This window comes from Pithys albifrons, chromosome 10, assembly GCF_047495875.1.
Source record: "Pithys albifrons albifrons isolate INPA30051 chromosome 10, PitAlb_v1, whole genome shotgun sequence".
Lineage (NCBI taxonomy): Eukaryota > Metazoa > Chordata > Aves > Passeriformes > Thamnophilidae > Pithys > Pithys albifrons.
The window spans coordinates 34,132,000-34,147,176 of record NC_092467.1 but is presented as its reverse complement, the minus strand read 5'-3'; the positions used below and the strand labels follow the sequence as shown (position 1 = coordinate 34,147,176).

At 48.2% G+C, this 15,177-nt stretch overlaps 1 protein-coding gene across 1 annotated transcript; it reads right to left on the bottom strand.

Annotated features, from left to right (window-relative positions):
* On the bottom strand, nucleotides 1-10,706 carry LHX8 (LIM homeobox 8). Its single transcript, XM_071565083.1, has 8 exons — nucleotides 10,325-10,706; nucleotides 9,987-10,145; nucleotides 7,084-7,205; nucleotides 5,379-5,599; nucleotides 4,834-4,937; nucleotides 2,127-2,222; nucleotides 1,323-1,506; nucleotides 1-589 (listed from the first exon to the last, which is right to left on the bottom strand). Exons 1-8 carry the CDS (start codon nucleotides 10,403-10,405, stop codon nucleotides 513-515), a joined length of 1,044 nt encoding a protein of 347 aa, XP_071421184.1. The 5' UTR covers nucleotides 10,406-10,706; the 3' UTR covers nucleotides 1-512.
* Nucleotides 10,707-15,177: the final 4,471 nt, after the last annotated feature.

The following is a 15,177-nucleotide window of genomic DNA, read 5'->3' as shown; positions in this document are numbered from 1 at the left end:
CTACAGCAGAAACTTTATTCAGTTATTTCTGAAAATATTTGCAACCAAAATTTACTTTTGTAAAGTCACAGAAATAAGCTTTAACATACAGGTTGTATACAACTCAAAAACAGATATTACTTTTAGCAATAACTTACAGATACAAACCAATGATAAACTACAATTTCACAAAGAATTGTAAACATTTTGCACAATTGTCAGTCCTTCCTTTTAGGCAAAGTGCTCTTTTGATGACAAATAAATTAACACACACATAACTAGAGTGGACTACTTCCAGACAATACAAAAAGGTGTTCCATAAGGCTTGTAAACAATGTAACAGTAATTTATGCAGAATCCATAAAAGTGTCTTGCAGGCTAAATATACTTACATACTTGGGCAGCAAAAATTGTCTTGAAAATGCTTTAGACATTAAATTAAAAGTTAACATTAACATCTTTCCAATGATATTTTCAATACACTATGACTTAAGGTTACATCTTTAATAGCTTCTATCCCTGACAGAACGGAATTAGGTGTGACTTAGTGGCAGTTGTGTCACTGAGTGGGGTAGCAAAGGCTGGAGTCCAAGAGCTGGAGGTGAATGAGCTACAAAAGCAAACATTCCCTGGTCAATTCATCAGCGGCAGGAAAAGCTAAGCCAGTAACCCCAGGGGGCAGTGCCAGCTCCCTCTGACAACGCTGCAGCCTGCTCTGCCTCTGCCAGTGCAGCACCCACAGCCCACCTCACACTCCACTGCTTGGGACAGAAACAAGCTCAGGCCGCGCAAGCAGCTCAGACTGATTCTCCCAAAAGTCTTCACAGTCCCTCCTAACCACAAACAGGAGCAAAAGCTGTTGATGTGCTGGATCATAAGACACAAAATGACTGAAGGACTTTTGACCACCAGGCTGTCCCCCCCTCCACTGTGTGTTACTGTGAGGGAAGCTGAAAGCTCTCAGAAGTTTCTGGATGGAGCATCTCTACAGTCCATGGGATAAGAGTCAGGGAGCAGGTGGTAAACAGTTTTCATTAAAATTACATATTAAAATATGTGGTGTGGATGTTTAAATAAATGTTTGATGTCTTATTATAGTTTTAATAGTCTGGGGGAAGCACAGGCAGTGGTCTTCATACCCAAATCTTCAGCCATGCTCTTACAGTGAAGAGCTACTGCTTGCCCAATAAGGTGTAAGTAGCAAGTATATTATTGATATATTCTATGAGAATACTAAAAATTAAAATTCCATTAGTGTTTTTTAATCAGTACTTGATAAACCATTCTTGCCATAGCTGATAATGATTTTACTAGGAGAAAACCAGAAAAGCTGTTTCACCTACCATCCATGAAGCTGTGCAGAGCAGTCAGCATAGTCCCGTCCTGGGGCACATATGCAGAGTAGGCCATTTCTTCTAACATGGGTGGAGACAGCCTGGAAGGCTGAACTGCAGTGACAGGAGCAGTAGATGAATGATTAGGACTAACATGTTTCTTATGGCGTGCTCTGCAATTTTGAAACCACACCTGAAAAGAAGGGAAAGGTACATCATGTTGACAGACTGCATTCAACATTAGCATAAACAGCCACCTGCCAAATACTTCATTTCTATAGAAACACTCTGTCGATCTTCCAGGCTAGAATGAGGTAAGGAAACCCCAAACTTATTTTTATTTGAATATAAACATATAATTTAAATTAAAAATCATATTTATGTATAAAAAATCACATTATGTTTGCTGATATCTTCAAAGTCTGTGTTTCAGTTTTGAATGGCATGTGTATATATTTTAACTCTGCTTTCAGAATAGGTGCCCAGATATTCACTAACTCTTAACGTGCCACACAACAATGCATTTTCAAAAAGAGTGTAGGTCTTAAGGACAGACTTTTACAGTCAGAAATTTCTGTTTGGAATAACTTAGTGCCAATTTACTATTTACTGAAAAGTTTCTTCATGGAAGACTGTTAATACTTAGCACAAAGCACAAGAGGAATACAGCAAGTTTTCCAAATTACCAAGCTTGTTCTAGACCTATTCCTGATGTTATAACTGCCAGATGAGATCTTTTTCCGTGTCAGAATAACATGGAAAAAACATGGATGAGTACCAGACTTTGTTAGTCAAGGAACTTTGCACTGTTACCTGTATAACACGCCTGCTCAAGCCTGTTCTTTCTGCCAGTTTCTGAAGAGTTTGTGCATCTGGATTGTTGTCCTGAGCAAACTGTGCTTGCATAACCTGAAAAGGCAAGAGAAAAGATTGCAGGATGATCTGCCTCGAAAGCAGCATTATTCTCAGATCATCGTCCTACTTTGTTTGTCTTTAGGAAACTTGTAAACTCTCGTCCGATGGTCCGACTACATTAAGGGGAAGAAACCAAAAAGAAAACAAAAAGACGACAGGGCAGGAGGGAAAAGAAGCAAAGGGGGGGGCAAAAAAACGGCGCAAAGGGCGGAAAAAAAGGCGCAAAGGGCAAAAAAAAAGGCGCAAAGGGCAAGGAAAAAAAGAGACAAGGAAAAAAAAGGAGAGAAAAGGGGGGAAAAAAAACCAAGAAAAAAATTCCAAAGCCAAATTATAAGCCCTTATTAAATGCTTAACTGAGCGATGGCATTTTCCAGAAATGAAAGAAATGGATTCTGCTTGAAGGAGGTGCTCTGTAAGATTAAAAGAACTGTGGAAGAAAATTTGTTGCGAAGTGACTCAAATATGTTCAATAAAGTCTGCAGAAGCAGACTACAGCATAAGAAAGGAATGAGCCATGATCCAGCTCCCTGAATTTGTCAATCATTATCTGTGTCTTGTATCATATTGAGCACTTGCCGTTCTTTTCCTCTCCATGGTGGATGCAGGAACTGGGAAGCACTCTGTGCTTTGCCTTTAACCAAGGCAAGGAGCAGAGCAGCTCCACCCTGGCTGACCTGCCCTTTGCAACCATTTGTTTACACTCGTCCCTTTACACAAAATTTAAGTTAACACTTATCATTAGATGAATTACACTTCTTTGAGAAAGCAGATGTCAACTCGTACTGCACCCTGAAGACTTTAAGGTGCTTTAAGGGTTTGCCCTGTTTATGGAAGTGAGATTTCACACATTTCTGCAGGGTGTCTTCAGCAATTTTGAAAGCATTAGTTTCTCATTTTTGGATTTTTGACCCTTGATTTGACCCTGAAAATTTTGCCTGGCTTCATCTTTGAAGATTCAGACTATTACTCCCCACATTATAGAACTGTTTGCTTTTCTGCTGTTTCACAGAATGGGTTGGGAAGAACCATCCAGTTCCACTCCCTGCCATGGGCAAGAATATATTCCACTATCCCAGGTTACTCCAAGCCCTGTCCAACCTGGCCTTGGGCACTTCCACGGATGGACACCCTGTGCCAGGGCCTGCCCACCCTCACAGGGAAGAATTTCTTCCCAATATACCACCTAACCTGCTCTCTGGCAGTTTGAACCCATTCCCCCTTGTCCTGTCAGTCCATGCCTTTGTCCAAAATGCTTCTTCAGCTCTTTCTTGGAGCCCCTTTAGGTACCTGAATGTGCTATAGAATACAACCATCAAAATGCATGGACATCCTTTTATACAAGTTCTTTGTGAGGTGTGTAAATACATGCTGCCACTCTGAGAGTCACTTATCCCTCTGATGCTTCTCTTGTTGGAAGTAAACCCTTACATCAGCCTCGAAGACAGGCACAGAGGTGCAACGAGCAGATAGGGAAGTCTCATTAAATAACAAGAACCTCTAGGATCTCGACCAGCTGCTGAAGTATGTTACAGTCTACCAAATGACAGCAGCTGGGAAGAATGCCTAAGTACTGGCCCAGCCACAGGGGCAGGAACTATCTCCCTTTCAGCTACTGCTAGAAGAGAAAGTTCCCTTCTGCAGAAGTTCAGGCTCAATGTCTAGAGCTTTTGCCCTGTGCACCTGATGGATTATTACTAAAATGTTTATTTTGTGTTAACACCATCTTCTGTCTCCAGTCACTACTGAAACAGAAAACCAAGCTTTGAACAGCCCTATACCCTGTTATACAGCACTGCTTTAACACCCCACATGTTATTACACCTCAACATTAGTTTTTCCCAACTGTTTTCACCATAAAAAAGAGGACAGACCAGCAAAACGGAACTCACACTGTGACCAGAAATTCAAAGCCCTGTTATAAACTGAAAGCAGGGATGCGTAGCTAGGGTAAGGTAGAAAACCATAACTTCCCTCTCAGTGCAGGTTGAAATCTCTAAATCTGGTCTCACCGTCACCCCTTTCATTGGAAGCTGGCCCTAGTCCTGGTGTTCTTCCCCAGAAAGCTAATTTAAGTGAAGTAGGGACCCAGAATGCAAAATAATATCTATTGAGACAGGCCAGAGGTAACTCTTGACAAGGCAGCAACAAGACAAGAAGTCTTGAAAGCACGACAGATGCAGTCAATACAGCAAAATTCCATCTTCCATCCTATTTTAATGTTTTGAAGTCAAATATAGTACCCATCTTTCGTAGAACTTTTCACATTACATAATTCTAAAATATTTTGTCTTTATTATGTTTAATGATGTAAATTACTGATTAAATAGATTTCATCGAGCAATCTGAATTGAACAAACTTTTTGTTTCCACTCCACAGAATTACTGTCTGCCCTCAGGGAAATAAAACCTTGAAGAGTACTATTTCATATAAAACTGCTGAAGCTAATAAACAATTCCAGAAACATGCTGTGTCTTGACAGTTTATGAAATAGTTCAAAGCACTCAAGCTTTTTCTTTCTGCTCTTATGCATCCAACTTCCTGTTGGTTCAGCACCCGCGTCCCTGCATAAACCTGAGCTACACGAGCTTTTATCACTGTGTCTACCTGGAGCTGATCTGCTGTGAAGCTGGTCCGTGCTCTTTTTGCTGGTTTTGGATGATTAACATCTTGTTCTGTAAGTAATGCTCCTTCCACACTAATCCCATTACCTGAAATATTAAAAAGAAAGCATTGCCTGCTAAACATTCAGTGATGCTATTCAGAAGTCAGCCTGTTCTACAACAATAACCAACAGCACTTGGTCAGCTGATTCTCAGCTTTAGAAAGCCTCATTCTATTCAAAGTTAAATTGATCTGGCAGCATTACACATTATATTCCAAATGACTCCCTTGCAAGTGAAGGAAGAAATAAATTTAGCATGATATTTTATCGATGAGATATACTGTTGTTTTCTTTTCCTTAGTACAGAAAACAAGTTATGCAAACTCAAAAACATTAAATAATTTGCACATTATTTTAATTCAAGAACCTGTGCTTCCAGTCTTACTAAATCCAGGCAATTATTCTTAATAAGGAAGACGAAGTAAAACCCAATAATATAATTAAAACTGCACCACAAACATAGCTTTTAACAAAAGCAGTATATTACCATTTTCAACTTCTCTTTTCAGATTGTCCAACATGCAGTCGTAGTGCACTCTACAAAGGACTTTCTCTTCAACCAAAGCGAACTCCTCTCCAGTGGAGAGCTGCCTCTTGCAGGAGAAGCAGGCGAAGCACGCCAGGTGGTACACGTTGCCCTTGGCCCGCCGGACCCAGTCGGTGGAGTGGATGTGCCGCCCGCAGCGGGAGCAGCGGGTGCCGTAGCGCCTGCAACGAGAGCGGCAGCGGGGCACGGTCAGACGCGACGGCACCGAGCGGAGCCGGGTGGCGGCGGCGACAGAGGGGACGGAGGCGTGGCAGTGCAGCCAGGACCCCCAGCTGAGCACAGTGCATCAGGGGACTGCGTTTGTACTGGGGGAAAAACTAAAAAAAAATAATATTTATCAGCAAGTTTGAATCGCATGGCTTAGGGCAAGCCCACTGGTGAATTACAGAGATTGCACTTTGCATAAGACAAAAAGCAAAACTGAAGCATTTTAACTGCTACGTGAAGTCACAACTCTTCATCTTTCCTTTTACAAAGATAATTACTCTTAAAATGAGCTAGGAGACGGAAACAGCTGACTGTGCTCACAATTTTCCCAATTATTCAAATTTACTTACACTACTCTAGGGGTAGTCTGAATTACTATATTTAGCTACATCATCCTTCACTAATCTTCCAGCACCTTTGGCAGAAGGGGGAAAGCCTTTATCTTCATAGTTATTTCCTGAATTATCATCATATTATGACTTTTAAATAAATTCAAATATCTGCAAGTATTTACATTATTAGAGTAGAATATTTCTCTTTGAAGAGGAAACTAGCCACTAAGGTATGTTGATCATTTAGATAAGAATTTGTCCTGAAAACCTTTGCAGACTCAAGTTCGTTTTTCAAGTCCCACAGAACTTAGTTTTTCCAGAAGTTCACAGCATTCAGCCTGCCCTCTCTTTCAGTGTCAAACCTGACTAGCTGGATGTATTCTATTCGATGCCCAGGTGAGAATCCCATAAACAGGTTGGTCTACCAACCAAACCAGGGAAGTACCAGGAATCCTATCGAAATTAACAGCAATGATTTTTGTTACTTTCTGTACCAAAGGCTTTGCATCCTAAGTACTTACATCACCAACTCAAATAAATAATATTCCTCGCAGAATTAGTCCTTAATCCTGAAAAATGCTTTACAGTCTAAATCAAATTGATCACAGAAAGGTATAACTGCTAAAAGTTTCTTTTAAACATCACAGGATTTATTCTGGATTGACTTTGCAGCTCCATGTGATGTCCCAAGTCCCACACCAGAGCAGTACTACACAGAGACAAGTACTACTCCAAATGGATCATCTCCAGCCTACCTTGCATTCTCAGCCAGCATTACCCAAGGGTAGTTCTCTGCACATTCAATACCTTTACATCCACACTGTGGCAGGGACTCTGAGCTTTTCCCCTCTGTGCATACAAAAGTGATGGTATAAATGCAGCATCTGTGCACAACAGTGAAGGGGCAGAGGGGAGACTTAGCAGGCAGTTCCATTAGAGAGACTTGAGATTCCCCAAGTCCTTCCACAAGAAAATCAGAGTTAAACTACGGAAGATAAACCTAGCAAATAAAAAGAGCCTCAAGTGCATTTCAGTTGTGGCTGAAGTGAAGAGTAATAAGCAAGCATAACAAATTATCTGACAAATTACCTTCCTGGATGATATACCTGAAATAATCGAGTTTGCAGAAGATATCTTTGTCTTTGATGTAGCAGCTGGTGTGCCTTCCCAGTGATGTTCTGCAAACGCTGCACGAGAGGCAGCGTACATGCCAGCAGAGGTCATTTACCTGCAAAAACCCAACATAAAAACACCCCTCAGTGCTTGTGCTACCAGTATCACATTTTATACTTACAAACCCTGGGTTTTTTCTAGACAAAGCTCAAAGTCATATGTACTATAATTCACAGAAAAACTATATTGAATGCAAAACATTTTTCCTATAGAACTGCGTGCATATTAAGGGTTAACTAATTTCATGCAGATCTTCAGAATAAGTTTTCATGGTTTTGTAATTAAGAAGCATCAGAAGAAGAAGCAAGAGATTCAAGTTCCACCTAGAGATTTTGAGCCCAGTTCTGTTCTCATAGCATTAGAGTAACAGAGCAAGTTTTGGCCTTACATGAACTTACAAGGGCAGCTAACTTACATACTTTTATTTCAGTGTCTGTAAAAGGTCCTGCCTAACAAAACCCCCAAACTTTTCAAAGTGATTTGAAATTTTAAAATGTGAGTATTGAAGGGGGGGGGAGGTCTGTCAAATAAAAAACCACATCATAAACCACACCTTTATTTGCTAAATTTCTGTTAGAGCAAAATTGATGAATGAAACGGGAGTTTCAAAACAGCAGCAGTTGTTTTAATAGCAAAACTAGACACATTAATGGTATGCAGTAGAAATTGCCATTTGTGAAAATTCACATATAATTTTGGGGCAAATAAACTGAGAACAATTATTTCCATTTCTGCTTTCCTATAAAGAGGACTCTTTGTCACACAGACATTGCACATCACCTAAATAAGTACTTTGAAAACTCAAGACTCTCAGTGACCATACAAAAATTATGTAATAACTCTCTGGATAATCCCATGTGGCACAGGAAGAATTCTGTAAATCAAACAATGATTAAGTTTAGATTTTTTTTCTCCTGAGCCTATTTCTCATCTCATACCAAATAGCCCATATATTACCTATGGCAAAGCAGATTTTAAATAGTACAGGATAGGCCTTTCATCAGAGCACTGCCAAACAAACCACAGAGAAAGCAAGGCTTCAACTCCAACACTGATACTGCAATCACCCATTTCAGTCAGTCTTCAGGCTGTAACACTGCAGTTGCCCAATGCCTTCCCAACCATTATCCTTGTCGGCAGCCACCTTCCTATAAGCTGACAAATTTATACCGCAACATAATATGAAGCTGTTGATAGCAGCTGTTGCCAAACCCACCCTCCCAGCTATCTCTTAGAAGAGTCACAGAACAGGGGGACAAGTGCTGGGCCAGACTGAACCTGCCCCACAGCCAGTCCCGCCGTGCCAAAGGCTTCCGAGGCTGCCCCGGGCCTGCACTAAGCCCCGGGATACGCCAGAGGAGCCCTCGCAGCTCTGCACAGCCTGAACTGACAACACAGCCTCACAGAGCCCATCTCCCTGCCTCTTCTTTGGAAGCCAACGCTGTTCTACAGAGCAGGGTGCCAACAGCTTCTACAGTTGTCTCATTTCATGTCACTTGCCCGCACTCCTACTTGTTAACTGACAGAGCTTAAGTTGGAAGCCGTGCTGCTGCTGGACAGTGCACAACAGCACAGCGGCACCAATTCCTGTGCCTACACAGGAAGCAGTAACAGGTAATTTAAACTCAAGGCTAATTAATTTAGAGGTTTTTTGCTCTGAGTCCTGTCATCCCAGTTTTTCAGACCGGAAAGAAAGGTGATCAGTAAACAAAAAACGAGCTACCGAAATATCACAGCAGTTTAACGGTACCGAGCAGAGTTCAAGCCATCTCTTCTGTGCCAGCCCAGGCTGGAAGGCCGGGTCGCTCAGACGATGAGTGCGTGGCAGCTACTGCGCTGACCCAGTTTTAAATGAAAACCAACCCAGCAAAAATTTTCATCGGACCTCGCCACTCCAACCAAGACCTAAAGGAACGATCTAATAACATCACCGAGATGCTTCCAGAAGGGTTACCGATTATGACTTAGCAAATATACAACGACTTTGTTTAAGGCTAATGGAATCAAGTCACTCTGCTACGATCGTGTAATCTCGCTTTTGAAAGGAAAGAAGCCAAAAGTCTGATCTAAAGTAACTTTAACCGCTCTAATACAGAAGGCAAATAGCACAGATACACGTACACCCTGACATGCTCCCCCCATCCCGTCCAATAACACTTTATGTTTAAACTTACTTGGTTTTGTTTGGTTTTAAATGAACTTACGCGGTCCTGGTTGCTAGGGAAAGAGAGCTGCTTTGCATGCAAGCAACTCGTTTCATTCACAGATGTTACTTGACCACCTTTTACAGAAACAACTTATTTACGCATTCCTCAAGACGCACTTTTGGCTTTGAGATTCACGACGTCCCCCAGACCTGCTTTAGCCAATAACACGTAGATTGTGCCGTCGCCGTCTGACCGAGAGCGCACGGAGTCACCGCGGTCGAGCCCGTCCGTTCCCATCCCGCTTCTCCCAGCCCGTCAGGAAGGCGCACCTCAGCGCCCGGAGCGTCACCCGAACACCGCCACAGCAGCTCGGGTTCCCTTTCGGGCCCGAACCCCTCCAACAATCGCGTTGTGGCTCCACAGTGTCGCTCACTCCCGTGTCCCCAGAGGTAGGGCTGAGCCGCAACGATGGCTCGGCCCGTGCGGGGGGGGGGGGGGGGGGGGAGGTGGCCCAAGGGGCTGTACCCCAGGAGCCCGCCGGGTCCGGTTCCCCGAGGCTCCCGGGGCACCGCCGGCGGCCTCAACAGGCACCCCTCGACAGCCCGGGCCCCGTGCGAGCGGGCCGAGCCCCGGGCTCGGCGGAGGGGAGAGGTGGCGGCCGAGGGGGCCTTCGGGCCAGGTGTCCTTACCTTGAGCAGGTACTTGTCCGCGATCTCCAGGCCACAGCTGCTGCACACGCACTTGCCGGGAGCGCAGCCCGAGCCTGAGGCCATGGACCGCGGCGAGGAGGAGGGCGACAGGGCGGCAGAAGAAGAGCAGGAGTCCTCGTCAGCGGCTGCGGGGCTATCCTGCGGGAGCGCGGGGAGCCCGCGGTCAGCGCACAGCCGCAACCGAGAGCCCCTCACCGCCCAGCCCGGCCCACCGGCACCTGTGGGCCCCTCCGGGATGAAGGCGGCGGCCGCGGCGTCCGCAGGGCCCGGCGGGAGCGCCGCGCCCGGGGCCGCCACACCCGCCCTCGCCAGCGCACCTTCTCCGTGGGACCGCCGAGCGCCGGCAGGTCCTTGTCCTCCAGCCTGCAGACGAACATCGGGTCACTCTTCCAATACATGGCCCTGCCCTACCGCATACCAGTCCCCGGTGGACGGCGAGCCGGCTCCGGGGACCTCGCGCCGGTCTCTGCTCTCAGCGCCTGCAGGAAAAAAGTTTTGTTTTCAAGTGGGTGGACCTGCCCCGCTGGCCTCACCTCCTGCGCAGAACCCGCCTTCCAGCGCGGCGGGGCCCTTTATCACCACCAGCGAACCCGCGCGGGTTTAGTGCGGGGGGGAACCCTCCCCCCAACATCAACAACAACAAAACAGCAATAAAAACCGCCCAGAAAATCCCTCCGTTTGTCTTCATCTTTTGCCACAGCTTCCACCCGCCGCCTCAGTCTAAACACAGGTTCCGGTTGCATTCCCCTATGAGTGAAGAAGATAAATACGGCAGAAGGCTAAAGCCCGTGTGACAGGAACGATGTTTCTACACTCCTGAATCGTAAAGCCCAGGCGAATTCCTATAGCTCAGACTCCCAACTCCACCTCTTGCTTCCCTACTTCTTCTTCTCCTCCTCCTAGTGCCTCCAAGTCCCCGTGGTAAAACCTTTCTCGTTAAGCTAACAGAGAAGCACCTGAGCTGCCGAAGCGTTTCTCCGGCTCTGAGCTCTCACAGGTGTTGCTGATTAACACCAGCGTCCCGGTGGCACCGCGAACAGACAGTGCGGAGGATGGTTGCCCCCACTACCCGCAGAACCGGCCCGCGTCTCTCCGTGACCGGCCGTAGGTTATGGTACTCTTTCTCCACGATCACAAGTCTTGTCCGCAGAATTCCCTAACTCCTAACACTGATGCACTTTTCGGGACGTAAGAGGAGAATAAAGCAGCAGCTTGTCCATCACAGGTGAGGTTAAATAATTGGGTGTTTGCTCCTCGGCGCGTAGTTAACCAGCCAGCTGCTTTTAATTAAATTTATCGGTATGTTTCCATCTTTGCCCTTACCTGTTTCTTTCAGCCGTGCCTGACCATGGATGCAGGATGTGTTGTTGAATCTCGGTAAACCGAACTGAGAAAATTGCCCGTAGGTTTACAAACACGATGGGCTTGATAAAAGGGAATTGTGCTTTTGAGGAGCTCTACGAAAGGAGAAGCCCCCTACTTTTCTCCCTCTAAAAAAGATGATCGTTGTTTGAAATCCCTGGGCCCAATTCTGCAGGACTCTAAGTGAACGAGTAGCTGTGTCGAGCCCCGGTAAAGCCAGGACATCCCTTTAATCACTCGTTTGTTCATCGCTTTTAACCGATTAAACCCCGAGCAGAATCTCACTGACATCCAGTCCCGGTGCCCCTGACACCGCTGGCACAGCGAGGCAAGCAGGGCTTTGGAATTCGTTCTGGCCGCGACGTGGCTCAGTGCAGGGCGACTGCCTCTCGGCCGAGTGGCCGGAGTCCCAAGCGGTGGCAGGGAACACGGACACTGCCGGACGCTGGGAGCCCCGGCCCGGCCCGACGCTGGTCTGGAGCCGATTTTCGGGTATCTCCCCAGAGGGCCCAGGCTGCCCGCGCAATCCCCGGCTCTGACCCGGTCCCTCAACGACCCCCGCGCTCGGGCGGAGTCGCGAGGGGAGGTCCCGCGGCCCCCGGGCCGGCCCGACCACCCGCCCCGGCGGCGACGGACTGCGGGCCCGCAGAACGCCCGGTAAGCGCCCCTCGCGGCGCGTTCTGGTGCCCCCACGCAGCAGAGCTCCCCCTCGGGCTCTGCTCCCCGTCCGCAGCGGGGCGGGTCGGGGCGCCACCGGCCGAGCTCCCGGGCGGCCCCGCGGGTCGCGGCGGGGCGGAGCGCTCGGCTCGGAGCCGCTCCAGCGCGGAACCTGCCGGACTCCCATCCTGCCTTCCGCGTGGATCTCCCCGTCTGTGACTGAGAGAGGCACGGACAGCACCGCTATTGTCTGTCGCAGGCGGCACGACAGAAAATTAGCACCTGACGGGGACCTCCGAGGGATGCGTCGTGGCGGAGCTGGGCTGGCTAACGTGATGAGAGCCTGTGGTGAGCGCAGGGGCGGCGGACCAGGCACGTCTGGGTGCAGAATCGAAGCAGTTGCTTGTCAGTCCTTTTCCTGCGCCGTCAACAAGTTAATTCACGAGGTTGGTCTGCGCTTCGCGGAGGGCTGAGGCTTAGGTTTCTATGAAAAAACTCCTTTCCTGTGTGCCTTTTCTCTCTGCAAATACACCGGTAGGAGCCAACAAAGTCAGTCTCCGCGTTGTTCCCCGCGGCGATCGTCAGATTACGAGTAGTGGTAACTCATACCGCGGTGCTGGAAGAAAAGCACCGTGCGGGAGATCTCCGTGTTTCGTTCCGTGTCCGGCGCCGACTCCGCCGGGAGACGAGCGGGCGCGTTTTCACTGGCCACCCCGGTCCTTACGCTCTCCGCGAGGCTCCGGGGCAGCCCCGCACAGTGCGAGGGTCTCAGCGGAGGCGGGGCGGGGGACGAGCTGGGGGTGTGGTGCGGGGCTCACCCAGGGCCTCCCGGGGACTACGCAGGCTAGGTCGGTGGCCCCAGGGCGCGGGAGGTGCGGGGTGTCAGGGGGAAAACGCGTCTAGAGCAGTCCGGCAGCAGAGCTGGGTTATTGCTGTGGCCGGAGTGGCTTTGCAAGAGGCAAGAGGTTTTGCCATGCTAATTGCAGAGAGGCATTATTTCCGAGAAGAGGTCAGAAGCGTGATAACGTATACACGGTGGACGTGGAAAGTGCATGGGCTTAGTTATCAAGGATTCACCCGTGCTTCTCCCGTGCACCTCCATCACCCATCTCTCCGAAGTCCAGTCTAAACTTCATCGTTTAAATTACATGTCCCCGATATTTTAGTGAATGTTCCCTGCATAGTTTTCTGAAGAGATGTAAACAGGCGGACAAGCAGTCTTCAGGGAATTCCCGACTCCTGCGCGCCCTGCTTTCCCGCTGCCGTCTCCATGCACGTCGGAGGGATGTGCCCCCTTTTGGGGCGCCGGTAGGACCCCGCGGCGGGTCGTCGCAGTCTCGGCAGGGAGAGAAGGGAAGGGGAATCTGCCGGGAGACGGGCAGGGTGGCCCCGGCCTGGTCCTGCCGAGGCTGAGAGCGGAGCAGGGGACTCCGGCGCGACCCTCCGACGGGTACTGCGACTGGTTCCGATACCCCTCTCTCAAGAGTAAAGCCAGGATGTGCGTGGGTCGTAGCGCTCATCACTCGCTTAAATGTTTGACGGTACACGCAGCCCCCAAAAAAACCTGAACGCAGAGAATGATGACTGTTTTAACGAGAGGGTGTTGGCCCACGGACTCCACCTGAGATTGCACCGTACTGCAAGTGTGTGTGGATGGTGCGTCTCTCTGGAGTCTGTTCTCCCGTTAAAACAAGTCCTGTGATAAATTAATACCGCCACTGCGGTCAGCTTACGAAAAACGGGCATCGAGAGCAGGACCGCTGTGAGCCGGACGGCCAACCCCGGCTACTCCCGCCTGGCATGTCGCGGTCGGTGCCCGGGCGGCGCATCCCAGCGTCCGCCCGACGGGTCCCTCTGTGCTGCCCGCGGGACGTGGCGGGACGGGCGCGGTGTTGCGGGACGTCACAGGGCCGTGGTGACAGCGGGGACGCTCGATCCCCGCGGCAGAGCTGCCCCACGCGCACTCCCCACATCCCACCAGCTGCTGCCAGGAGACATCTCGGAGAGAGGGGAGGAGAGGACGGCTCGGAGAGGGAAGCCTGACACCGTGCGGGGCGAGGTTCACTTCCCCGCAAGGGCTCCTGTTTTGTCTCAGTCACATCCTTACACTACTTGCGTGTTTGCACGCCTGCAAGTATTCAGAGGTTTTCCATCTGTAGGTCGCTGTTGTCTTGGGCTGTGAGGCCTCTGTGGTCTGTGGAAGAAGGCACAGAGCCAGTGCCCTCAGGCTTGCTTTCTCTGGAGTTTGCATACCTACCGCCTCCAGACACTGGTAAAAATTGCAGGGTTTGACTAGTCCTGAATTCTTGGTTCTAGGCTGTTTTAAGAAAAGTAAACCAACCCAGTCTCTTACCAATGATTTGTTTTCCAAATCAGTGCAACGCACTTTCATTGGGCCAGGCTGTCTGTCTCTCCTTTGTGGGTCCAGAATCTTCCAGGGCTGCAGACATGCGGCTTTTGTTCCTTTTGTTCATGGCTGTTCCAGGGTGGAGCTCTGTGTTGCTGAGTTGTGAGTGACCAGATCAGCCAAAAGGCGAAATATCTATTTCTTAATTGGATTCCTGAGCCAGTGGTTCCTCTCTGAACCCCCAGAACTTGATGCAATTTGATCTTTTTTTGGGTGTGTGGGGGTTTTTTTGTTTGTTTTGTTTTGGGAGGTTTTTTGGTTGTTTTTTGTTTCTTTTTTAAAAAAATTTTGATAGTTGGTTGGTTTAGTTTGTTTTTTGTTTCCTTTCAGAAAGAAAACACAGGGGCTTGGGTTGGGAAGGTAGCGGGCAAGAAGGAAGTCAGTGGGATGCAGCCCTGCATATTTTTACAGCGTGGGGCCTTGCACCGTGGGAGGAAGCACAGGGAGTAACTTCAGCATCCCAGTGTGTAACTGCAATATTTCTTCATTTATTTAAATCTACTTATTTCATCCCTTGGTCGTTGCACTCTAAACATATTTATCTGGATGAAACCCGTGCGTGTTCAAATCAAGTGTCGCATCTCTGCATTCCTGAAACCGCGGTGAACGCTAGAAGTTGACTTTTTAGGCATGTATGCTAATTATGGCACGCTATCACCCAGAGAAAGTGATGGGGACAGAGGAATTTAGAATAGCGATCAGATGATGCAAGAGAGCATTTGCCTTAACGGGCGACAAAGCCAA

Excerpts from the sequence above, each read along its gene's own strand:
- LHX8 (XM_071565083.1), bottom strand. The coding sequence starts at position 10,405 with ATGTATTGGAAGAGTGACCCGATGTTCGTCTGCAGGCTGGAGGACAAG. Across the intron at positions 10,146-10,324 it reads TCGGCGGTCCCACGGAGAAG|GATAGCCCCGCAGCCGCTGA; the intron begins GTGCGCTGGCGA and ends GCGCTCCCGCAG. Across the intron at positions 5,600-7,083 it reads TGCAAACTCGATTATTTCAG|GCGCTACGGCACCCGCTGCT; the intron begins GTATATCATCCA and ends CTCTCGTTGCAG.